General features: G+C 61.4%; 2 protein-coding genes across 2 annotated transcripts; both read right to left on the bottom strand.

Annotated features, from left to right (window-relative positions):
• Positions 1-364: 364 nt before the first annotated feature.
• SPATA20 (spermatogenesis associated 20) lies at positions 365-11,754 on the bottom strand. The gene is given in 27 exon segments (XM_086623958.1): positions 365-637; positions 4,324-4,404; positions 4,525-4,724; positions 4,841-5,035; positions 5,038-5,048; positions 5,495-5,630; positions 5,633-5,662; positions 6,402-6,429; positions 6,431-6,480; positions 6,483-6,594; positions 6,744-6,868; positions 6,871-6,955; positions 7,167-7,245; positions 7,730-7,776; positions 7,778-7,822; positions 7,824-7,832; positions 7,926-7,952; positions 7,954-8,016; positions 8,018-8,058; positions 8,880-9,084; positions 9,356-9,499; positions 9,731-9,831; positions 9,834-9,884; positions 10,272-10,361; positions 10,586-10,658; positions 10,661-10,721; positions 11,724-11,754. Coding segments are annotated over 26 exon segments (2,247 nt in total). The 5' UTR covers positions 10,694-10,721; positions 11,724-11,754; the 3' UTR covers positions 365-451.
• Positions 11,755-12,566: 812 nt separating this feature from the next.
• EPN3 (epsin 3) lies at positions 12,567-19,172 on the bottom strand. The gene is given in 15 exon segments (XM_086624038.1): positions 12,567-12,646; positions 12,649-12,675; positions 12,678-12,803; positions 12,806-12,928; positions 13,051-13,301; positions 13,720-13,813; positions 14,643-14,656; positions 14,658-14,955; positions 15,195-15,217; positions 15,219-15,277; positions 15,369-15,476; positions 15,763-15,846; positions 17,478-17,596; positions 17,997-18,652; positions 19,070-19,172. Coding segments are annotated over 14 exon segments (1,932 nt in total). The 5' UTR covers positions 18,568-18,652; positions 19,070-19,172; the 3' UTR covers positions 12,567-12,611.
• Positions 19,173-24,041: the final 4,869 nt, after the last annotated feature.

Genomic DNA, 24,041 nt, shown 5'->3' on the forward strand with positions numbered 1-24,041 from the left:
CCTTGTAATGGAAAAACACCGGGGCCGTCAAAACCAGTAACGCTTTCAACAGCACTTGACTCCCAAGTCATCCAGGTGCTTTTGCCGTTACCCCGGGTTGCTATAGGAACTCTAGTAGTTTCCCATCTGACTTCTCCATTAACGCTGGGATTTATGTTTAATGTATTTTCCTTTTCCTCTGCGGGAAGAGGCGAGGAGCGAGCGCACGTGCAGGGGAAGGAGATGCTGCTCAGTGGGTGCCTCCTGGCCATGCCAAAACCAGCACCAGGGACCAGAGCCGGTTCTGCTGAGATGCTGCCAGAGCAGCAGTGCAGGCAGGCAAGGGCACAGCCCCTGCATTGCTAAGAACCATCCAGGAGGCAGCTGATGCCCAGGGTGGCTTTATTAAGGGGTCTCTCCCATGTTCCCAGGTTGGTGTGTTGGACTGTCTGTCCCTCGCAGTCTGCGGGGCTCACAGGCAGAGCATCCCGCGCAGCTCCTGGGGCGAGGTGACGGGCAGGGAGCAGGTGAAGTTGCTGCAGAGATAAGCAGTGGCTTTCCCATCCTTCCTCTCCAGGGATGCCAGGAAAGGCAACTGGCGGTAGAGGAACCCAGCGCCGTCCCCATCCGCCAGCATCAGCGCCTGCCGGAGAAGGAGCTGTGAGAGTGCAGCTGGCGCCAGCCAGATGGCCCTTCCCTGCCCACAAACATGCCACATGCTGGCAGCGTCCCCCAAAAGACAGGAGGGGACGGGGAACCGAGGGGACCCATGCCAGGCCTCTGCCAGGGTCCCACAGCAGCCACGTCCCCGTCATGCTCGTGGTCCACACTACTCGCAGCTTTGCCTCCCTTCTGCCCACCCATCACCCGGCATCACAGACACGGCACAGGGACCAGCACACACCAGCCAGAGGAGGGCTTCGTGAGCCAGATGGCCCCCAGGGACACCCAGCCGGCCCCCGGGGACAGCCCTAACCCCGGCACCAGCTGCACCATCACCCCATCCCACCCTGAAGCCCAGCTCCTCCTGCCCTCCAAACACTTCCCAAAACACTCAGGACACCACGAGCAGTGGGTTGGGGGCTGACTTGGCAGCACCAGTCAGGGGTGATGCTGGGGCTGCCATGATAATTAGCTTTTCTGAAAGGGAAAATGTTTGTCAAAGCTTCAGGGCTCGCGGGCTGATCAGGGGAAAGGCCAGGATCTGCAGGGAGCCTGGGCCAACACAGATGCGAAGGGTGAGCAGAGCACAGACTGTTCCCAGGCCCCAGACAGGGCAGCAGCATCCCACTGCCAGAGCACAGCTGTACCTTGCCTGTGCCCAGCCCCAGCCCCGCACATGCGCCCACCGAGCACTGACACGCTCAACACGCGTTTGCGCTGCTCATGCCACCGCCACTGAGGGATGCTGACCTCAAATGCTGCCACCCTGGCTCCCACCACCCTGCCAGCTGCCAGGCAGTGGCACACACACCTCCATCATGGCACCGCTTGCCCCACCTGTGGCATCCTCTGCCACCAGCCCCAGGGCCAGGAGCAAACCCAGCACCAACACCCACCACTGACACCGGTGCGGCCCCCACGGTGCCTGGCAGGGGCTGCCCTCGCCACATGTACCCCCAGAGGGTGACCACATCCCCAAGCCTTTGCCCCAGGTAGCAGCTGCTGCAGTCCTATCACGTCCCCATCACCTCACATCTCTGCCTTGACCCAGCTCTGGCTCAGCCCTTTCCCTGCCTGCCTCCTGCTCCCCCACCCAACCTCCTCCCCCCCTCGCCTTTGTCTGGAATTAATTCCAGGAGTGATTAATTACCAATTCATGTCCAATCTGAAATTCATTATTCATTTTTCTCACGAGCTCCCCAAGGTCCTCGTGCGGGGCCAGGATGAAGGCGAGCAGCAGGCTAGTGCTCTGCAGCTGAGCAGATAATGGGATCCTTCATAATTACCCTAAAGACCATTAACAGGGCAGGGATCTATACCAGGAGCTGGGATTCAGCCTCAGAGCTGGGATCCAACCCTCTCTGCTTCTGGCAGCGGGACCCCCAGGGAAGCAGCAACCGGCATCGCCCCCGGAGCACTCGCATCCCTGCGGCAGCTGCCTGCGGCAAAGGGCTCCTCCGGGCCCAGGGTCCATTTAAACCCGCGACCTCAATGCTGTCCTATCATCAGCATCTCGTTACAGCAAGGATTTCAACGTGAGGTTTGTAAGGAATTAATTACTGGAACGACCTAATTAATTGTGTTCCTGCAATCCAGCAGAGCCCCCAGCTCCCTGCCCGCGCCAAGGGAGTGGGGGCGGCAGGGGACACGGCAGTGACATTTCCCCAACTCCTTGGCAAAGCCGATTCCCAAAGTTGATAAATTCCCGGAGCAGGTGATTGGGGGCTGCTCTGCCTCCAGCAGCTTCTCCAAGTGGGGAGGAGAAGTGGGGAGCAGCTGGAGGGGGCTGAAGGCAGGTGGGAAAGGCAGCAGCTGCATCACCGTGCGATGCAGCACAGAAAGAGGGGCGGCTGTCGGGCAGCAGCAGGCTGCTCCCCAAGTCGGGGCGACCCTGTGAGTGGTGGGATTCTCCTCCCTTCTCTCCATCACCTCTGTGAGGTGAGGAGCCATTGGTGCCGGCAGGGACGAAGCTGCCCACAGGGAAGGAGTGTGGCAGCGGGGGAGCCGCAGCAGGATGGCTTGGGGGAAGCATGGCTCTGCGTCCTGCCCCACCAGGCACAGCCCCCCACGGACAGCCTGGGCAGGGGCCGCTGTCCTCAGGCAGCTCCCCAGCACTCCAGGGCTTTGCTCCCCCACGGAAATATCCACCCAGAGCAGTCAGCCCTGCTCTTCCTCCATGCTCCAAGGGAGGCAACAGCCTGCGGGTGATGGACCTGCCCCTGGGGAGGAAGTGTCCCACCAGCCGGGCTTGTTACCAGCTTAGCAGGAGAGCATGGAGCTGCACGGGAGGAGAGGGAATGGCTGCGCTATTTGCTCTGCTCAATGCCCCAAAGCTGCCGGCTGCGTCTCCCTCCCTCGGATCCCGCAGGGACTCAGGGGACTGATGGCTGAACAGCTGCAGGGAAAGCGAGCGGGTTATCAGTAGCGGTGCGGGGCTCCTCGCTGCCACCACAGCGCTCCCCGTCCCTGCAAAACTGGGTCACCCACTGTAATCCTTCCACCGGAGAGAGGAAGAGCGCAGCAGCAGAGGCCTCGCATGCAGCACGGAGACTGGCATGGTCAAGGGCGCTGCTGGACAGGAGATGGCGATGGAAGGATAGAGAGCTGCGTCCCCATCCCCTGCTCCGAGACGAAGTTGTGACCATCCTCCAACACCATTGTTAAACACCACTGGGCACGTAGGCAGAGCGTCAGGGATGAAAGCCCCATGGGCTGAGCTAACACGAGGATAGAGCAGGGAATCCCGCGCTGACGGCTCAGCCCTTCCCAGTTCACCCCAGCCGGGGCTATGGTGCTGTGGCCCCACTGCCAGCTCCCCACATGCTGTGGCTCAACATGCCAGTCCCTGGCACCAGGACCCTGACACACTCAGGATGAAACTGCTCCAGAGGCTGAAACACTGAGCCTCCTTGCCCGCAGCCCAGCGCCGCTTCCCTTGGCTCCACAGCCTTGCCAAGGCGTGAGCCATCCGTCCTTGGCACAGGGATGCTGCCTGCCCAGTGTGGCGGGCACCAGTTGCCACGCTGCCCTTTCCTGCCAGCTCTGTCCCTGCGGCAGCACGGCCTCTCCGTGGGATGCACCGAGAGACGCAGCCCTGAGCGGGGGATGCTGACAAGCAGAGTGAGGCGGTGACCCCGGCACAGAAAAACAGCACAGCTTGGGGCAAAGCTTTTGGGAAAAGGCAGCCCCTCCCAGTCGGGGGTACCCAGAGCCAGAGCGAGGCACAGCCTCACCGCTCCCCAGGGACGCAAGAAGGTGACCCAGCACCAGCTGGATCAGCACCGGGCATGACACATCCAGACCGGAATGAAAGGTTTTTCCCTGGGGAAGCAGCGCTGGGGACGCCGAGCTCAGGCTGGGCACTGTAAACAGCCGGCAGTGACAGCGGATGCTGCTGCAGCCGCTGCCTGTGCTGGGCTGCCAGCGCTCCGTGCCAGGGAGAGGGGTGCAAGGGCTGAGCCACGGCCCTACCGCTGCACTTACGAATAAGGACTGGAGAGGACGCTCCCCAGAAGGCAGGCAGGACCAAGGAGGAGGAGGATGGATGCTACAGCCATGCTGGGAGAAAGGACGAAGGCACCAGCAATGCAGGTGGCAGCACACAGCATGATGGCAGCTGGCAGGGAGCGGCTGCAAGGGGGCCTGGGGAGGCTGGCAGGGCTGGCAGGATGGCACCTCTACCTTGTTTGGGCTGAAGACGGAGTGAACGCAGCGCAGCATCTCCTTCGTGTCTTCTCCTTGGGGGTCCCCACAGATAACGACCTGCCCCGGGAGAGCGCAGGCAGCAGGAGGGAGAAGGCAGAGAGCTGTGACTGCGCCCATGCCACAGCCAGGCCCCCGCCCTGCGGCAGGTGCCAGAGGGGACACGAGCCCAGCCCGTACCTGTTTGAGGGTGTGATGGAAGGCAGCAGTGGCCTGGGCCATCTCTGGCAGGGTTATCGGGATCTTCTGCAGCCTCTCTGAGTAGGCAGCCAAGATCTGCCCGGCTTTTTCCACCCACTCCGTGTGGCCGGAGTAACAAGCTGCTCGGAGCAGGTTTGTGACAGTGACAGAGTTGGCGCTGGGCTCTGCTCCATCTTGGTCTGTGGGGGACAACTCTTCTCCATCAGCCCAACACCTCCCCACCCCACAGCTTGGCCCTCCCTAAGCTGCCTCACGCTGTAACCCACGCAGAGCACAGCCATGTCCCCAAGCTCACCATCCTTCAGGCGCAGGAGCAGAGAGGGGTCTCCTGCCTCACTGGAGAAATACCCAAAGCCTTTGGGGTCCCAGAAGAGCTTGTCTTGCATGTGCTGGAGCTGCAGGGCCCACTCCAGCCAGCCCTGCTCCAGTGAGGCTTCGTACAGGTCAAAGAGAGCCTGGATGATGAAGACGTAGTCCTCCAGGAAGCCCGGATGGGCACAGCACTGCAGTGGGAGATAGGGAAGGAGTATCCAGGGTCTCTACACCAGCCAGGTGGGAAACATTCTCCAACCCAGCAAAGCTCTACCTGTTAGTGCCTGCTACCAAAGGGATGCCACCTCAGGGCTCGGTCTAAGATAAGCAGCGGCCGTGCCAAGTCATCACACAGCCCAGCCCCAGGTTTCTGTACATCAGGGGAGGGCAGGGGAAGACTCCTGCCAGCTTGGAAGATGAGGAATGGGAAAGGATTTGACCTTCATTCCTCCTCACTGGGTGGGGGGCACTAATCCATCCCAAACTGCTCCGGAGGCAGTTCCACACAAGGCAACAGCCTCCCTCCCTCCATGTTCAGTCCTGCCTGGAGGTGAGGAGCATGGGGACCGCCGGGGGCCTGGGCAGCACCTGCGGGATGGCCAGTCGGTCCAGACACACTCTCTGTCCCACTGCTCACCTCTGCTCCACCGCATTGTCTTTGCCCCGGTAGCAGCTCCGCAGCAACCTCCCGCTGGCAGGGTCGAAGAGGTGTCTCCGCAGGAAGGCAGCCGCCCGCGCAGCCCGGCTCACAAACTCCTGCTCGGCCAGGGCTGCCCGGCCTGGGCAAAGCCCGAGATCATCAGCCCTGCACAGGCACAGACATGGGGATGGGCTCAGGGGGGCGCAAGGAACCAGCAGGAGTGTCACTGTCTTTCCTTTAAAGGACGCTCAGTGCGAAGCTCATCCTCCCCCGACGCTCAAGGCAGGTCAGGGCTCGGTTCAAACCACTACGAAAGTCACTCACTGTCACCAAAGAGAGGGGCAGAGCGCTGCAAGGCCAGCAAGCGCCGAGCCTTCGCTTTGGCACAAACAGGGCTTAAGAGGATCTGTCTGTCTGCAGGATGCGGTATAAGCTCCAGCTCACACCAGACCCCTACCCATGCACTTGCTGCTGGGAGCAGCGCCTCAGGTACTGCAGTATCACCTGCTGCAGGACACCTGGACAAATGGACACAGAGCTGTGGTCCCCCAGCTAAGGCAGCAGCAGCGACGGGGTCTGCACCCCGCCTGGGTCCTGGATCCCCAACTCAGTCCCCTTCCCAACGGGAGGAGCTGGGCTGAGCCAGGGGAAGGGTTTTGCTGCTCTCTGCCGGCAACAGAGGAGGAAAAACGAAGCCAGAGACATATCCCGACGCTGGGCAGCCCCATGGCTCGCAGGTGTGGGGTCGCTTACCCCAGGTGCTCCCACAGCCCTGGACCCCAGCCCACCCACTGCCTCCGCGGGGCCTGTCCAGTCCCAGCAGCCCCCCAAAACATGCCAACCCTGGGCAGCCGTGGAGGGGTCCGGCCAAGGCATGCACTCCCGGGGCTGAGCCACCTCTCACCATTCCACGCCGCCAGCATCTTGGTGTGCCAAGTGTGGCCGTGGTCGCTGTGCCCGGGCTGCCGCCAGCCTCCGCGGCCCTCCTGCAGCAGGGCACCCAGCTGCCCTGGCTCCAGCCCAAAGTGGGCCGCCGTCAGCTCCAGGGAGCACCGCACAATAAGGACGTTCTTGCCCTTCAGCTCCTGATGGGGGTCCTGAAGGAGAGCCCTATTCTACAAACATCATCAGGTAAGGAGGGGTTGAAACCCACGTGCTTTCAGGATGCTCTGCATCCCTCCATGCTCAGGGGTGTGGGTACCCCACCGATGCTCCCGGCACCCAGCAGATCGTTGCTCTCTCTCACCTTCATGGGGCTCACGTTGCCAGTCTCCTTCACTCCGTAGTGGTGCATGAAGACATCTCCCAGGGTTGTCCCCTCCGTGGCCCCCTCAACAGGGTCAGGAAGGAGAGCCCGGATTTCCTCGGCTGCCACACACAGAAAGCTCCTTCTCGCTTCTCTTTGGACGCCATGGTTGGGTAGGAATCGGCATCTTCTGCGCTGTAGAAACCTCCTGCCTGGAAAAGAGCAACAGAGAGACCCTCCAGCTACTGTGACAGCACCTTTGGCTGACTCCCCATCACTGTGGGGCTGACAGTCCGGCCAGCAAGCCCCAGAAGTGCCCCAGACGGAAGTCAGTGGGAAGGGAGAGAGGGAAAAGCAGCCCCGAGCCATGGCCCAGGGCAGGGGTAAGCGTCTGCCTCTGGCCCAGCCCAGGGAACAACCTACCTGGTCACTCAGGTCCCGTGAGACGTAGTGCAGAATGTCTCGGGCAACATCGGCAAAGAATTCATCGCCAGAGATCTGCGGGAGGCACGGGGGCCCGTTGATTGTACAAGGGGGCAGGGGGGAAGCAAGAGGCACAGCAAGGTATAATAAGAGATTTAGATTTAAAGAGCTGGCAAAGGAGAGGAAACACATTCAAAGTCAGGGATTTTAAACGTGGGATGGATTCAGAGTAAGATCTCTGGTAGAAATCTACGGGCACTGGAGAGCAACCCTGGAGTTACGCCAAGGTCAGAGCAGCAGCACGTGTTTGCTGGCTTGCAAAGACCAGCCAGAAGGCTGTTACCCTCTCGTTATGCTCAGAACCCTGGAGCTAAACTGTCATGGATTTGTGCAGTGTTCCTGTACGGACAAAGACTGGTGGATGATGGGGAGATACAGGACCGCTCCATGCCCATGGGATGGGCACCATCTTGGGGAGCAGGCTTTGAAGCTGCTCCCAAAACCAGCCAGCCCTCCGCACACCGAGCAAGGCCCCGCAGAGGGATGCCGCGGCTCTACCTGAAAGGCCTCTGCTATACGTGGCTGCCAGCTGCCCCTGGTCGTACAGCAATCTTCTCAAAGTGAGGCACATGCAGTGCTGGTCGGGTGGAGTAGCGGGTGAAAACCCTGTAAAGATCAAGTGGACACGTCTCCACCCCATGCCTCCACCCCACGCCTCCCGGGCATGCCGGGGGTTTACCCCCGAGGCTTTCCTCCTACCTGACTGATGTGGTCATGGATGCCCCCCATGGGCCATCATCTTGAGGGTGTGCAGAGCCATCTGCAGTGCCCGGGCACCTTCTGGAGTCGTTCCGGTGCAGGGCCCAGTACGTGAAGAGGAAATTCAAATTCACTGAAATACAGGGAGAAAATGGGAGGCTGGGGGGGAGGGCTCTTCCCCCCGGGCACTGCCCACCTGTCCTGGTTTCGGCTGCAACAGAGTTAGTTTTCTTTTTAGCAGGTAGAAGAGCTCTGTGTTTCGGATTTACTCTGGGATTTGTTATGAGAAGGATGTTGACAGCACACTGATGTTCACAGCTGGCACTGAGACATCAAGGACTTTCCAGCTCCCCGTGTTTGCCAGGGTGCAGGAGCACAACGGGTGGGGGAGGCATGGTCAGGACAAAGGGGCAACAACTGCCCTTGTGATTTGAACTGAGACTTAGGATTGAGGGCCAAATTGGCCAAGGGAGTATTTCATATCATGGAATGTCATGCCCAGTGTAGAGACGAGGGTTGATTGGGAAATTGGAATCATTCTTTCTCTTCCAAGAGCTCTTGGACTCTCAGTCTCTCTGAGTTCTCTCTCTGTCTCTCTCTCTGCCTCTTTTCAGGCCTCTCACTCGTCCAGGATGGTGTTGGGACTCATCTGTCTCAGAATCAGTTGCCAGGACAAGCATTGGTCACCGAGTACTGAGCAATTATGCTGTGCATCACTTGTTCATATATATATTGTCTATATATTTTTTCATATTTATTATTATTTTATCATTATTACTTCGAATTTTATATTATTATTAAATTGTTCTTATCTCAACCCACGAGTCTCCTTCCCTTTTCCCCTTTATTCTCTTCCTCATTCCCCAGTGGTGGGGAGGGTGAGCGAGCAGCTAAGTTGTTTGGGGTTAAACCACAACACTGCCCCGCAGCCGGGCACAGCAGCAGCGGCGAGACTGACCTGGGGTGGGAACTTGGGGGATTCGGAAAAGCCGCCGTAGTCCTCATCATAGGAGTTGGAGAGCTGCTGGAAACAGGTGGCCATCACCTCTTTGGATGGTGGGGGTGACTCCTGGCCCCGTGCACGGATCTCAGACCTGTGTAGCAATGCTTCCAGGATCTTCTGGCTGTTCTCCAACAGGGCATCTTTGTTCTCCTTCCACTAAGACATGGAGCGAGAAAGTCAGTTCTGCCATTTTTTGTCTCTCTCTCTCTGCTTCCTGCCTTGCACCAGTCCCAAATGCACCTTCAGTTCTCGGTCCCCCCCCAGGTCATTCCAACCCATCTCTAATCCAGCCAAAGCTCTGACACGTTCTCTGGGCTACTGTTTCTCATGACTGTCTCTCTTCACTCAGTCACCCGTCAAGCCCGGACCAATTTCCCTGGTGCCCTTTCAGTTGAGCGCTGCCTGCTCCACCGTTCCTGCTCCGTACCTGCTCTGCGATTCGGAGCAGCACAGTGCGAAAGCCAACGCGATGAACTCCGTCTTCAGGAGGGAAGTACGTCCCCCCTACAAAGGGCTTGAGGTCTGGAGTCAGCCAGACGCTCATCGGCCAGCCACCTCCACCGCTGGTCGCCTGAAAGACAAACCATGGGTGCACCAAGGTCACACAAGAGGCACCCTCTGCTCTGTGTCCCTCTGGCACACGCTCATGCCTCACTTGAGGACAGACGTGCGCTTCTCTTCCCCCTTGTGATCACGCATGACCCCATTCAGACCACTCCACATACTGGTTCTTCTTGCCTGAGGAATATGACCATGAACCTCACCTTGAGAGCCATCAAAGCCCTGCCTGTGCCTCCCTTACCTGCACAAAGGTCATGTACACTTTGTCCACATCTGGCCGCTCCTCACGATCCACTTTGATACACACAAAGTTCTTGTTCATAATCTCCCCGATCTCCTTGTTCTGAAGGACTCCTCCTCCATCACATGGCACCAGTGGCAGGTGGAGTAGCCAACTGAAAACAAGCTCAGGCGAGTGAGGAAAGGCCCTTGGCAGGGAGCGGACACGGCTATGGGAAGGTAGCTCAGAGGCGGGAAACTGCTATGGGTAACAGCTGCTGGCCCCTTGCAGAAGAGATGGAGAAAGGCCTCCTGCAAGCATGGAGGCCGCAGGTTCTCCTGGCTCTCCAGCTCTTGCTTCTAAGATCTGGCCAAGGACTCCGGTAGCTAGGAGGGCCCCTGGAGGCAGCCCATCTTCAGCAAGAGTACTAAAGCACATGGACCACCCAGTGTTCGTCCTTGCCCACTGTGGCCGCTGGCACACCAGCTCAGGACCCAGCCTGGCTCACCTGGTCATCTACTGAACAACACGGCAACACAAAACATGTCTTGGTTCTGGTTACCTGACAGGAATATCAGCTTATTTTCTTTCTTTGCTTTATCAAAGGCTTCCTGACCCCAAGGTACCTGTAGGGGGAAGACAAGAAAGGAGCCTCAGGGTCACTGCTGCTGGGACCCGGGCTCCTCTAAAGCTGTCCGAGAAGCCGCTTCCTGGGGAGGGTGGTCAGGGCAGCTGAGGACACGGCCGGCTCCGGAGCGTGGATCCCAAGCCCAGGGAGCCACACAGGAGGCTACAGTGCTTCTCCTGCCATCGCTTCCATGGCAGCCCCACGGACACAAGGAGAGGAGGAGGGAGGACGGCACTGATCGCTCTTACCAATCCACAGGTTGTGAGCGTGCTGCAGCAGGTAGGGGGACTTCTCGTTAACCAGGCGGTTGGTGTGACGAGGGACGCTGGGGGGCCGGTTGTTCCCCCCGTGGCCATGGTCACGCTCCCTGTTAGGAACGCACACCTGCGAGGCCAAGCAGGCTCATCATCTCCTGCTCCACACCGCACAGCCCCTGGGGAGAGCCATGACACCCCACAGCAGCACCCACCTTCACCCTGGCTCCTGTGGGTGCCCAGCACAGGGTGCTGCTCCCCACTGCAGGAACTGCTCCCAGCCCCAGGCTGGGGACTCGACTGGGGCAGTCTCAGCCCTCCATCCCCCCCTCCCCTCCAGGACCCCCAAATCCCTCCCTGCTTGCTGGAGGCTCTCCTGCAGCTCAGCACAGGTATGGCCCGGGCTCTGCCATCACCAGGGCTCCCTTCCCTCCAGGCCCCAGCCCACCAGCATCCTTTGGGGGGAGAGTCACCCACAGCTGCAGGTGACGGAGCAGCATCTGCGGGATTGACCTGTGTGTCCTCAAGAGGAAAACCCCACTCGTGGGTGCGGGGTCAGGGGGGGCAGGGTGGCACAGGCTCTTCGCGGCCAGGGACAGGAAGGGACCAAGGAGATCCTCCTGCTGCCGGGTGAGATGCAGGACTGGGGCGCAGGGATGTGGGGGGCGTGCAGGGATGCGGGAGGGGGTGCAAGGAGTATGCAAAGTCATGCAGGGGCTACAGGGATGCAGGGAGGATTTAAGGCAATGCGGGAGAGGTGCAGGGAGGACTTAGGAAGGATGCAGAAGGATGCAGGGAGGATTTCAGGGAATGCAAGAGGGGTGTAAGGATGCTGAGAGATTTAGGAGGGATTCAGGGGGGTTTAGGGGAGATGCAGGAGGGATACAGGCGCGCGAGGATCCAGAGGGGATTTGGGGGGGTGGGAGGTGCAGGGGGACACACGGGATGCAGGAGGGGTGCGGGGGGATTTAGAGCGGCAGCGGAGGTTCGGGACGGCGGCGACGATGCAGAAGGGCTGCCAGGTGCCGCAGCGATCGCTGCCCGCAGCCGGGGCTCGCAGCCGCCCGCCCCCCGCCCGGCTCCGCCCCTCCCGGCGCCCCCCGCCCGGCCCCGGCGCGGCCCCTCTCGGTACCTGCGGGCCCCGCGCAGCGGCGCCGCGAACATGGCGGCGGGACGGGGCGGGGCGGAGCCGCCGCCGCTCCCCGTGACCGGCCCGAGGCCTCCGGGGCGGCACCGCCGCGGCCTGGCCCGGCCCCCGCCCCGGTTCCCCCCGCCCCGTGCGCCCTCCCCGCCGCGGAGCCGCACACCGGGTCCGTCAGAGCGTTTTATGTCTCGCAGGCAGCCCGCAGCCGCCGCTTTCCAGCTGCGCCGAAGCACCGGCGCCCCCCGCCGCCCGGAGCGGGGCCCGGCCGCGGGCGAGGCGGCGGCAGCCCCCGCGGGGACCCTGCCCGCGGCTCCTCTGCAGGGGCCGGGGGGGGCAGCGAGCGGGAAGGGGGCGACGGGCTGCCGGGCGAGGCGGGGGACGGCCGGAGAGGGGCGAGGGGTGACAGCCAGGGGAGCGCGAACCAGCCGGGGACCCCGGTGCGGGGCAGCGCCTGCCCGGGAGGGCAGCAGGGGCGGGGGCAGGCGAACCCCAGCTCCCCCCGGCCCAGCGCTGCCCGAGCTGCCCACAGGCACCGGGGCAAAGCCCCTTCCCCCGGGGGACCCATCCAGCAGCGAGACCCCATGCACCAGCCTGGCCCGCTGCACTGGAGCCCCCCAAACCACAGCCCTTGGGACAGGCACCTCCGTGGCCCCTGTGCTGCCCTGGGGCAGGGGAAGGGGCTCCCCTCTTGCCTGGCACACAAGGGGGCTTATGCTGGCTGCCCCCCAACCGGTGGGCACGGGGAGGGGGCTGGCGTGGGGGGCACCCTCCACTTGCAGCTAGCGAACCACTGGCCCCCCCAAGGTCTTGGTGGGAGGAAAGGCCGGGGGATCCGTAACAGCTGGGGAAGGGCGAGAGTCTACACGTCCAGAGGATTCAGAGGAAGGGGTTGAGCCCCCCCGGAGCGGACGCGGGGCCGGGGGGCCGCTCAGCGGCAGTAAGGCTGCGGCAAATTGCTGGGGAGTTCGGGGAAGGTGCCAGCCTGGGGGAAGGCACTGGCGGAGGCGGGAGGTGGCGGGGCGGCGGTGGGGACGCTGCTGAGGGGCATCGGCAGGGATGCGCTGTAGGCATGGAGTTGGCGGGGAGGCCAGCGGGCAGGCTGGGCACTGGCGAGCTGGTCCGCATCTGGTTGAGCGTCGGCTTGGGCTGCTCGGAGAGGCCGAAGGGGTTGGTAGGCGATGGCGTGCTCAGACCTAGCAAGGAGATGATGGGATGCGTCAAGGCAGCCATGCCATCCCCAGCCCTCCTCTTCCTCCCTAAACACCCCTCTGCCCAGCCCAGGGAATTCTCCCGGCCAGCACCTGCACCACGGCACCGGCACCTACCCGAGAGAAGGGGTTACGTGTCTTGGAGGCCGGCGTAGGCGCGACCAGGGAGTCCAGGTTGACCAGGGAGGAGGCAGCGGGGCCAAGGAAAGCCTCAGGGGTTTTACAGTCCTTCCGCTCCTTGCCGGACTCGGGCAGGGAGTCAGCCAGGTTGGTGAGGTCAAAGCTCTTCGCCCCGTCCTGCCTGGAGCTGGGGAACAGGTCGCCGAAGGGTCCAGCTCTGGGCAGGGGAGGAGATGAGCTGCGTGAGCCGGCTGGGGGACACCAAGGGTGACAGCATCCCCCCAACACCGCATGGAGCATCCCCCCAACACCGCACGGAGTGGCTAACGGCACGCCCCAGGTCGCAGCTCCATGCGGTGGGGCTGAGGCTGCGGCGTGGTGTGCCGAGCTCCCCCCAAGCCACCGCGGGAGGTGGTGGGGTTGGAGACGTGGGTGCACACAAGGACCAGCACTGCCCCCTCAGCTACGGGGCAGCCCAAGCCCCAGCACACATGGCTGCAGGTGGGGACAAGCTTTGGCCACACCAGCGAGCAGCCGTGCACAGCCCAGCCAGCCCTGGAGCTGCCTCCCTGACACGGGCAGGGACGGGTCACTGTCCCCACCTGCCCAAATCGGCCCCTGCCCGCTCCCCCCTCTTACCGACGGGGCTGTTGGACTTGGCAGAGGAAGGCGGCTGCGAGGGTTCCTGCTCCGGCGGCTCAGCTGGCTCGGGTGGCTTTGCAAACAGGTCGAAAGCATTCCCCCCTGGAGCTGGGGGAGAGGCGAGACTCAAGGAGGGGAGCAAGCGGGGAGCGAGAGGTGGGGGATGTACAGGCAGGAGAGAGGCAGGAGCAGGAGACAGGGGAGGGCATGCGGCGACACAGTGCTAGGGGTCGGGAACGTGCTCTGGCCCGGGGGGCTGATGAGCCAGACCAGGAGCTCAGTCTGGAGAAGGCAATGCTGGTCCCATTCCCAGCCTCAGCAGGGACAGGCGGAGGGGACAGCTCTCAGGAATGCTTTAACAACCAGCGCTGGCCCCCAGCCGGATTCTGCTCTCCTCCCCAGGGACCAGAACCAAGGGCAGCACACATGGGACCTCCGTGGGGCTGGAGGAAGCACCGAGGAGGAACCGAGAGCAGCATTGAGCTCTGAAACAGGCTGCTCCTACAACCGCTTCCCCATCTGCAATGTAGCATCTGCGAGCAGCAACTGCCCCGTCCTGGCTGGGCACGCAGGACTGGTTTGGGGGGAGCAGACAAACAGGTACCACCGGGATGGGGGGGGACACACGCCATCACCCCGCTGCCGGAGCGGTGTGGCAGCTGCTATCTGCTCCCATGGGGGGGCCGTTAACTGCCGTGTTAATTAAAGCAGCCTGTTCTGTGCAGAGATAAAGCCTAAAAGTTCCTTGAAGTCTTCTGGATGCCGAGGGGCAAGTGGACGTCCCACTGCGGGGCAGGGGAGCAGGGAGGGGGTGTTTGCGGAGCTGGCTGTGGGAGGGAGGGGGGGAGCACCCGGGATGCCCGCTCACAGGAGGGCAGCGATGGCCAGTGCTGCCCGCAGCCCCCGGCAAAGCCGGAACGCCGATGGAGCCTCTTACCGGGGTTAGGAGGTTTCAGCCACAGCGGCCCAAGGGTCGGCAGCCGGCGTAGAACCAGGGAGCGGGGCAGGGGGGGAGGCCGTCACCCAGGGGTCCGCGGGAGGGAAGCCAGACGACAAGGGTGCCTTCCCCCAGGGGTCGGAGGTGGCAGCAGCGGTGGTGCCGGCAGGGAAATCCCAGGGCCCGGTGGAGGTTTGCTGGGACGAGGTGCTCGCCTGGGAGAGGGGCTCCCCACCAGCGACTGGGACCGGCACCCAGGGGTCAGCTGCACCGGTCCAGGCAGAGGCTGTGGGCTCTGCTTTGGGTTTCGTATCTGCAAGAAGAAGGGAAGTCATGGGAGAGGGAACGGTGTGGGATGCAGAGGGATGCTGAGCAGTGAGGAAGTGCCCGGGGGGACCTCAGCTCCCAGCTGAGTGCAACAGACTGGGTGGTGGAGGGAGGAGGAGTGAGAGGTCATTACTGTTGACCTCCCAGGACTTAGGGAGGGACAGAGGTGGAAGGAGAGGTTTCTGCCATTGTCCCAAGTTTTGGCAGCCTGTGAGTTGCTCCCACCTTGCATATCCCACGGGTCAGCATGTGTGGCTGGAGGGGGCTGGCGCCGGCCCAAATATATCTGCCAGCTCCAGGATAGAGGACTGCAAAGAAAAAGGGAATAAAGAGGTAAGGGAGGGATCACCCTGGAGCCCAAGGCTGGCTGTGTGACCATCCAGGCCCCCAGTGCTGTACCTGGCTTTTCTTCATCTTATCTTCTTCCTCCTCTTCCTCCCCGCCCTGGGCAGTCTCCTCCATGGTTCTCTGCACCAGGGAGCTCTCCCCTTGCCAAGCCCTCACCTCCTGCGGGGACAAGGGACGAGCCCCGTGAGCTCAGCGACCCTGCAGCCAGCACCTTCTCCAGGACACAGACTCGGCACAGGAGCTGCCACCGCATCCCCGAAAAGTCCCAGCATCCAAGCAGACGGCTCCTCTGGGGCCGAGCCCACCAGGAGCGCTCAGCAGACAGCCCCGCAGCAGCGAAAGCAAAGCAGGTGCCGGAGTGAGGCGGCGTTTCAGGCTCCAGCGCCCCAGAGAGAAGCCCAAGTGCAAGGAGAGAGGAGCACCCGGGGCTGCGGGGCACAGGTACCTTCTCGTGCTCCTCTTTGCTCAGCGCGAGCGCAAGCTGCAATTGCCTTTCTTCGTCTGTACTGGAAATTGGAGGAAGTGGCTTCTGCCAACAGAGGAAATTGGGTGACATTTCAGCTTGCCCTCAGCTCGCGGGGCTGCTCGGAGGTCCCCGTCCTCGCCATCACCTCTCCTGCGGCCCCTTGCCTGCCTGCACAGCACCTCTGTCTGTCCAGCCAGCTCTGCCTGCGGACCCCCAGCCTGGTGTCCCTACACTCAAACAGGCTCCCCTGCGGCCACTGCCCCAGTTCCTTCCCCTACCCATCACCTGCCGCTGCCTCTGGGCTGGGACAACCCTAGGCCAGGCAGCCAGCATCTCCCCCAGGTTTCTGGGGACTCAGATGCAGTCGGTGGAGGAGAAGGGATTAATTAGGTGTCCCCTCGCCCCAGCAGCCTGCTGGGAGGAGGGTTTCTGACACCGACCGGCCTCAGTTCAGGAATCCTGCCCAGCCCTGCTCTGATGGGGGAGAAGCGCCCAGATCTGAGGCAGATTTTGGGGAGAGACTGTCCTCGTGCCACCACGGCAGCCCTGATCACCACCCCGTGACACTCGTCCAGGGGCATGGGACCAGCCAGGGCTGGGAATGGGGACCCCGGTGCGGGTGTGCACGCCTGTAGAAGCGTGTGCAAGTGTGCACATGTGTGCACAGCCCAGATGGACGCCAACAGGCAACGCTTTCAGGAGTGTGTTCCTACAGCTCCCATTGCAGCAACGTGTGGAAGCTATAAATACTCCAATTCCAGGACAAAAATAGGGATATACGCTCCGCTCCATCTCCAAAAGAGCCTCCATCAGGCAGGGAAGACGGGCAGCAGCGAGCGCCATCTCCAAAGCATGTCCCCTGCCCCGGCAGGACCAAGCTCGCGGTGCTCAGTGCCAGTCCCAGGGGGATGCCCGCAGCCTGGGCACACAGCCCCTCACCACGTCCCTCTGACTTTGTGTGCCCAGCCGTACCCGCCTGCTCCGCACAGGCTGTGCCAGCCGGTGGCAACCTCAGCCGGTGCGCAAATAAGCCGTCCCTGGTGGAAAAGGGCCGCAGCAGATAGGAAGAGGGCAGCCCCAGGGGGGTTTCACGGTCAGGGCCAGCAGCTCCCTTGCTGCCCACATCCCTGCTCGGCTGCTTCTGGTGCTATCTTCCAGGCTCCTTCTAGCCTGGTTTGAAAGGACTGGCTGGTGGGTGGGAGAACTCGGCCCCACCGAGCCCCTAGCCCAGTGCACAGCCCCGGCGATGCTGCTGGCCCCCCGCCCGCCATGCAAACCACAGTGTTGGTTGAGGCGTTGCCTCCCAAAATCTCTGCAAGAAGACAAGAGAAACGGGGGAGCTTAGACCACAAGCCCTCAGCAGAAGAGGGCAGTCAAGTTTGAGGGGGTCGCGGTGAATCCAGGAGACCGTCCCAATTCACCCTGGGATCTGGGAGGCCCTCTCAGCCTTGGGCTGTCCCCACTGGTACAAGGACAGGGAGCAGGGACAGCCTGTGCCTCCATCTGCCTGCTGCCAGTTTTGGAGCCGGGCTCAGCATGAGCAGCCTGGTGCGGTTGCAGGTGCATGCACTGGCCTCAGGCAGCCCCCAAAATCCTCCCTCCTCCCAGACAAATGAACCACCATGCCCCTAGACAAGGCAAGGTGCAGGGAGATGCCCGGCCCCACACGCCCAGGGAGAGCAGAGCCACCCTACCTTCTCTGCCTCCTCCCGACTCATGGCCAGCGCAAGCTGCAGCTGCAGCTCCTCCTCGCCTGTCGTCTGGGGCCTTGCTTGCTCCAGGTCGGAGGCAAACCGTGGGGATGAGGATGATGCTGGGAGATAACAGACGAAAAGGGGAAGAAGCAGTGTCAGGACAGGGGTATTTTGAGGAGCACAGCAGCAGCTTCCCCAGGCCCCATTCCAACACCTCCAGCTCCACAGCGTGGCTTCCCAGGGGACGTAGCCCCACATCAGAGCTCCCTACCACAAACGAGACGTGGGTTTAAGGTTAAGGCCACCACCAGCTGCCACCACTGCTGGGGTTCACCAATGGCCCAGCCAAACCTCTGCCCAGAGCACAGGACAGAGTCGGGCTTCACCGCCACCCCTCCGAAAGGTGGCAGGGAGTGATGGGCACCAGGTGAGTGCAAACTGAATGCAACACCTGCCTCTGCCCCGCAGTGAGCCCCGAGCCCCGCAAGTGAGCCTCCAGCCCCTGCTGGCAGCACTCACAGTTAAAGGAGGAGGGCGAGCCCCGGGCCCGGCCGTAGTCCTCGCCGTAGGGCGATGCGCGGCGGCCGTAGGTGACTTGGTGGCTGCCGCTGCCCATGCCCTCGAGGGCCATGCGCTCCTTGGTCTGCAGGGCATGTGCCCGCTCCTGCTTCAGCCGCTCCTCGTCCTTCAGCAGTGCCATCACCTGCTTCACCTTCTCTCGGATGTTGATGCCCTGGTCCTTGCCATCGCGGTCCACATACTGGAAGTCCTTCAGCGTCTGGATGGTGTAGAGGTTCTCCCGGCACTGGTGGGTGACCTTCTCGGAGCCCGTTTTGATGAGGTAGTCCAGGAGGGTGAGGGCTTTGTAGACGTGACGCCAGTTCTTGCCACTGTCATTCAGCCGCCGCCAGATCATGCCCATGACCTCAGCGAAGGCCACCGTGTTGAAGGTGAGGTCAGCGATCTCTGACATCAGGGAGCTGGGGGGTCCCCAGGGATCATTGGAGGTGGCCTCTCGCACCTTGATCTCTGCCTCCGAGTAGTTGTGCACGATGTTTTTCACCTGCCGGCGCAGTGCCGAGGTCGTCATGGCTGCGCAGTGCTGGAGACCCGCCGGCAGCGGGCAGGAACCGTGGAGAAGGGATAAGCGCTCACGGCTGCAGCCTCACCGGCACCTGCAGCGGGGACACAGAGACCTCAGCATCACCCCAGCCACCGAGACCCATCCCCAGAGCCCTTGGCTGGCACCTGGGGCACTTCTTAAGGTGGAAGTTCCCATCATCGGGGCGTCAAGTGCACCATGCCGGGCTGCCACTGCTCACTGACCCAAAGATATGCAGGATGCTCAAGGGGAAAAAAAATCTCATAGCAAGCTGATACCCAGCACCGCAGAGCCACTAGGAGATTTGGCTCCAGATTCAGCAACATTTGGAGATTTTACCCTACACTTCTGCTTCTAAAAGTAACCACTTGAAAACCTCCTCCACATCCTGGCTGCCTCAGCCCCACCGTCCCAGCAAGCTGGTTTCAGGCCCCCCAACCCTCACGCAAAACCAAAACCCTGCCATGAGTCAGAGCCTGCCACGACTTACCAGTGCTGACAGCCACTCAGGTGGGTTTTCCAAGCAAACTCGGTAATTTTGCTACCACAAGAGGCTGCAGGTAAGGAAGCACACTCTGATGCGAGGTTGCAAATTCGAGGTGCTATCGTCCAGTGTCAGGTCAGTGAGAGGGATGGATAACGCAATCTCCCTCTCCAAAAACCCCTAAACTGCCTGCGCTTTCTCTGCACCCAGATCCTGGGCCAGGGCAGCTGGGAGGTGCCCTGGTGCGTCCCAGGCGGGCAGTGCCGTCCTTGGGACACACTGCACCCAAAAGGGATGCAAAACCATGTGGGTCAGTCTGGACCCATTTTGACATGAGCCCAGCACCACTCTGTGCCCTACTCCGGGCTAGTCCTAGTCCTCACCTTCTCCCTGCATGGTGGGAAGACACCATTTACCCTCATTTTGTCAGAGTTCCAAGCAAAGCCAGAGGCAGAGGCTGCCTGGAGCTGCCTTGCCCTCCGCAGGGCCGCACTGCAGGGTCGGGGCGCCAGGCTGCTCCCAGAGCTCCCACTGCAGCTGCAACAAGACTCACTCACTGGCAATTTTCCCCCATCCAAGATAACGCTTGTGGGCAGAGGAATATCTCCCCCATGCAGCAGTGCCTGCAGACAGCGATTACTGGTTTCCATCTCACCACCCACCTTGGGGTGCTGGTACCTCCCTGGACTGCAGCCGCTGTGCCGTGTTCAGCTCTCTCCCAGCTCAGGACACTGCTCCCTCCCACCGGAGCTGGGTCGGGGCCGTGCCAATGTGCCCACAAACCACACACGGTGCCGGCCACGTTCCTGTGCAACCTGTGCGACTGGTCCGGCACCTCCTGCTCTGGCGGGACAGCGGCCGGGCGCCCCACGGCCCCGTCAGCGACGTCCCCCGTGAGTCAGAGAGGAGCCTGGCACCGCCATGCTCGCGGTGGCCGAAGTTTCTCTCATAGACGCTTCCCTGTATCGATTCCCTTTCGCAATGCAGCTGGTCGATGCGGCCTTTGGATCCGCCCGGGAAAGCCTGCGGTGCAGACGGCCGCACCGTTGCCCACCTGGCACAGAAACGCTTTCGGGACAAGGGCAGCAACACAGCAAAGTCCTCCAGGACTTGGCTCCGTGCGCTGCTTTCCACCAACACCCAGGCAGGAGATAAAATCACGTTTTCCAAAGGTGTCACCGGCCCGGCAAACACTGACAAACACTGGCAAACACCAGCACTCCTCTTCCGGGACAGGACGGTCCCCCCTGCCTCCAAATGGTCTCCTTGGGTGGGACAAACCCCAGATCCACTGCAATGGGCTCCAGCACCACTCGTCCGGGCTGGAGACCTGATCCCAGCTGGACTTTGCCCCGCCACGAGGCAGCTCGGGAAGTCTGCGCGGGAAGAGATGGGGAGCAGGGGCTGGGGTGAGAGGAGCATGGCCCTGGCTGGAGCGGTGCCAGCGGTGGTACAAGCAGTGGGATTTATCGAACACGTTATCCCCCCCCCACTCCCCCTGGAACATAAAGGGAGTGAAACAGAAGCTGTGCGGGAGATAAGGCGGCAGCACTCGGCAGCTCATATGGAATTACTGCAGTGACCTTGAGCGAGAGGCTGCCAGGTGGGAGAAGGACAGACGGGTGCGGGGACAGGTCCCCATCACCCCGCGGCCCGGCGCGGGGAACCGCGGAGGCGAAGCGGGGGTGGCGGGGGAGGAAGGAATAACATGGAGGGGGAGCAGGAGGGGCCGGGGGAAAGGAGGAGAGGGCAGAGGGGCCAGGCGAGAGGCGGGGGAGAGCCGGGGCGGGGGATTAAAGCCTCACTCCGTCCTAATCAGGTGCGGGGCCGGCAGGAGCAGCGCCCGCCATGGAGGCGGCGGCAGGGAAAGGCTCCCGCCGCAGCCCTCGGCCGCCGCCGGCTCCCGCAGCCCGCCCGGAGGCCGCCCCCGCACCCACCGCAGCGCCCCGAGCCCGGCGCGGGAGGCGCCGCGCCACCGAGCCGCCCGCCGGGGCCCAGCATCCCCCGGCCCGCGATGCTTCAGCGTCCAGAACCTTCCTCTTCCTCCTTCCCCCCCCCCCCTTCCTCTTCCTCCTTCCCCCGCAGCCCGGCTGCCGAGGGGCGCGCAGCCCCGCTTACCTGCGCGGAGCGGAGCGCGGCCCCGCCGTGCCGCTGCCGGTGGGAGCGGCTGGAGGCGGCCGCAGCCCGCCGCTGCCTGCCTGCGCGCCGCCGAGTTGCCGGGCTGGCTGGGCAGGTCCCGGCGGCAGGTCCTGGCTTAACCCCTTCGGGGCCGCCCGAGCCCCGGCCCGCCTCCCGCCCGGGCAGCGGCGCTCAGCGCTCCCCGCCCCCGGTGCGGTCGCGGCGCGGTGCGTACCGGCCGCGGGGGATGCGGCGCCGAGCCCCTGCCCCGCCGCATGCGGGAGGCGGGGATGCTGTAAATGCTCAGTCACTGCCCCTCGCTGGCAGCCAGCCAGGCGCTGCTTGCTGCTGCTGCTGCTGCTTTGGTTTCATTTATTTTTTTTTTTTATTTCCCTCTTTCTCTCCCCCCGCCCCCGTGCCTCATTATTTTAGACAGAAATTAACGTCCCCGGGCTCGGAAGCAGCTCCCAGGGATGCCGACCCTCCCCATAACGCAGCTCTCTCTCTGTACCCCAAGGCCACGGTTGCAGTTTGGGTTCATTAATTATTTTTTTTTTTACTGGATCTAATTTGGAGCGGATTCTTCCCCTGCTCTGAACAGCTCCCGGAGCCTGGCTGGGGGGGAGAGAGGCATCAGATGACATGACAAAATAAGTCATGTCTCTCGATCCTTTCAATGCCACCCCCTCTCTCCCGGCCTCTGCCTTCCATTTTAATCACTGACAGGCCTTCAAGTATTATGGATATATATAATCTTTTTAATATCAGTGACATTTTCCCATAAGGGAAAGCATCTCCTGCGTGCTGGAGACATTCTGGAGGGGGATCGTGCCTTCCTGCTGATGCTCCTGCTGCGCAACACGCAGGGCTGAGGTTCGTCTCGCCTCAGGCCCCAGCGCTGAAGGTCCTGCCTTGGGTGGCAGGGAGACGGCCGCAGGGAGGCCACGTGCCTCCAGGGGCTTTGCAGATCTCATCAGCCTGACTTTCCCAACCAGCTCGGGCTGTGCAAGCTGAACGTGCATCTAGTCCCGCTCCCAGCTTCAGTCCGTGAGAAGAGCACCTCCAGCATCCAACCACCCTCCAGGTCAACCTGGAGAACATCTCAGCTCAGGCGGTGGGAGGCATTCTTTGTGGCTGCCTAAGATCCAGGCCTTCCTCCTCCTCTGTTCCCACACATCCTAGTTCACCTGTGCCAGACGGCCGAGGCAGCCAGCTTGCCCCTCTTCAGGCATTGACTTTTCATAAGCAAAGTGAACCCCTCCATGGGGACACACCAACCCACCCTACGAGCTGCAGCGGAGCTCTACAACATGGGGTTTGCTAGGCGGCCCACAGCCCTGCCAGCAAGGCTCCACAGCTGATTTCCCTCAGCCCTGGCACAAGCTGGCTGCTCACTCAGACTCCCACCACTCCTTGGAATTCAGAAGCCTCTGGAAATGTGCCATAACCTTCACAGGGTTTTCCTGGAATCCCCTTCCCTCTCTAATAGTTATGGTGTCTTCAGGCCCCTGACTCACGTGATGGGTTTGGTACGCAACTCCTAAGGCCAGGAAGGTCGCTCACCTCGGTTATTTAGCAAACAGGACACAAATTATTAACACTAATACAAATAATGCCCACGTTTGAGAGAGGAGAAGGAACACTCTCCTTGCCTTGTTGCTAGGATTTGGCATTACAGAAACTGGAGCGTCCTCAGAGTGCAGAGCTCACCAGCCCTGAGGGTCTCTGCTCTAATGACAGGACCCACATCTCAGCTCACATCAGGCCTGTAAATGAGGGGTAGATGTTTCCAAAGGTGTTCTGTGGAAACCAGCTCTAATTCTGCTGCAGTACCAGTCATGTAATTTCCACAAATCAATGCAAAAGAAAAAAAAAAAAAAAAAAGCAGCTCGCTCAGCAAAAGCTGCTGCAGCCCAAGAGCAGAGTATTGCACTCGTTGGCCCAGCACGTCCCTTCCTGTGCGCAGCTTGTACCTTGTCCCTTGAGGACATTCTTGTCCAAGGCTGTAAGAGGCTCCAGCAATATTTAAGATAAAAAAATTAAGACTATTCACAGCATTCAGGTTTGTTCTCCTTTGCAGAAGTTCTTATGGCACCCACCTGCCCTGGGCCACCAGGCTCCTCCGTTGGAAGGGAAGGAAAGACCAGCATAGGACATTCTTCCATGGTGTGCGACTAACATGAAACTCCCATCTAGATGTTTTCATATTAGCAAGTTTTCCTGTGAGTAGAGGTATACGTGGAGCCTGGTGTCTATAGGCTGGACTGGAGGCATGGATCTTGTGAATGAGCTTTGCTCTTTTAGGGTAAAGCTACCAAATAAAAGTATTCCTGCCTTTGAGACAATCACGTTGCCTCTATAACGTGCAGACTCCCTCTTGTCTAGAAACAGATGGCTTGAGCTGTTTGAGCTGGGCATATTCACAAGCTGATAATCATCTCCAGGGAAGCAGGAGCTATTGTCAGAGCCTGTGAGACACACCCCAACTTCAGGCCTTTTTCCTTCTAATTCTCAAAATGTTGCTGAAATTCTCACTACAGGAATGCTGAGCAGAGACATTCCCTTTGTGGGTCCATGCCCGCTAAGCCAGAAGAGGCTCCTGGCTTCCAGAGAAGCCAAAGTGCTTCCCCACACCTTGCTAAGAGAAAGCATCTCTAAACACAAGGGCCTCACCTGGCCAGCAAAAAAATACAAGCTGCGCTTTGCTGTGGTACTGCCAGGAGCCACGGGGAAGAATATATCCTCTCCCAGAGAGAGCACACAAGTTAAAATGAGAAAGCAAAAGAAAACAACTCTGCAGAAGGAACAGTTATTTCACACTCCGTGCAGCTCCAAGACGCGTGTCAGCGTGGCTGCCAAT

This window comes from Tauraco erythrolophus, chromosome 20, assembly GCF_009769465.1.
Source record: "Tauraco erythrolophus isolate bTauEry1 chromosome 20, bTauEry1.pri, whole genome shotgun sequence".
In the NCBI taxonomy this organism is placed as follows: domain Eukaryota; kingdom Metazoa; phylum Chordata; class Aves; order Musophagiformes; family Musophagidae; genus Tauraco; species Tauraco erythrolophus.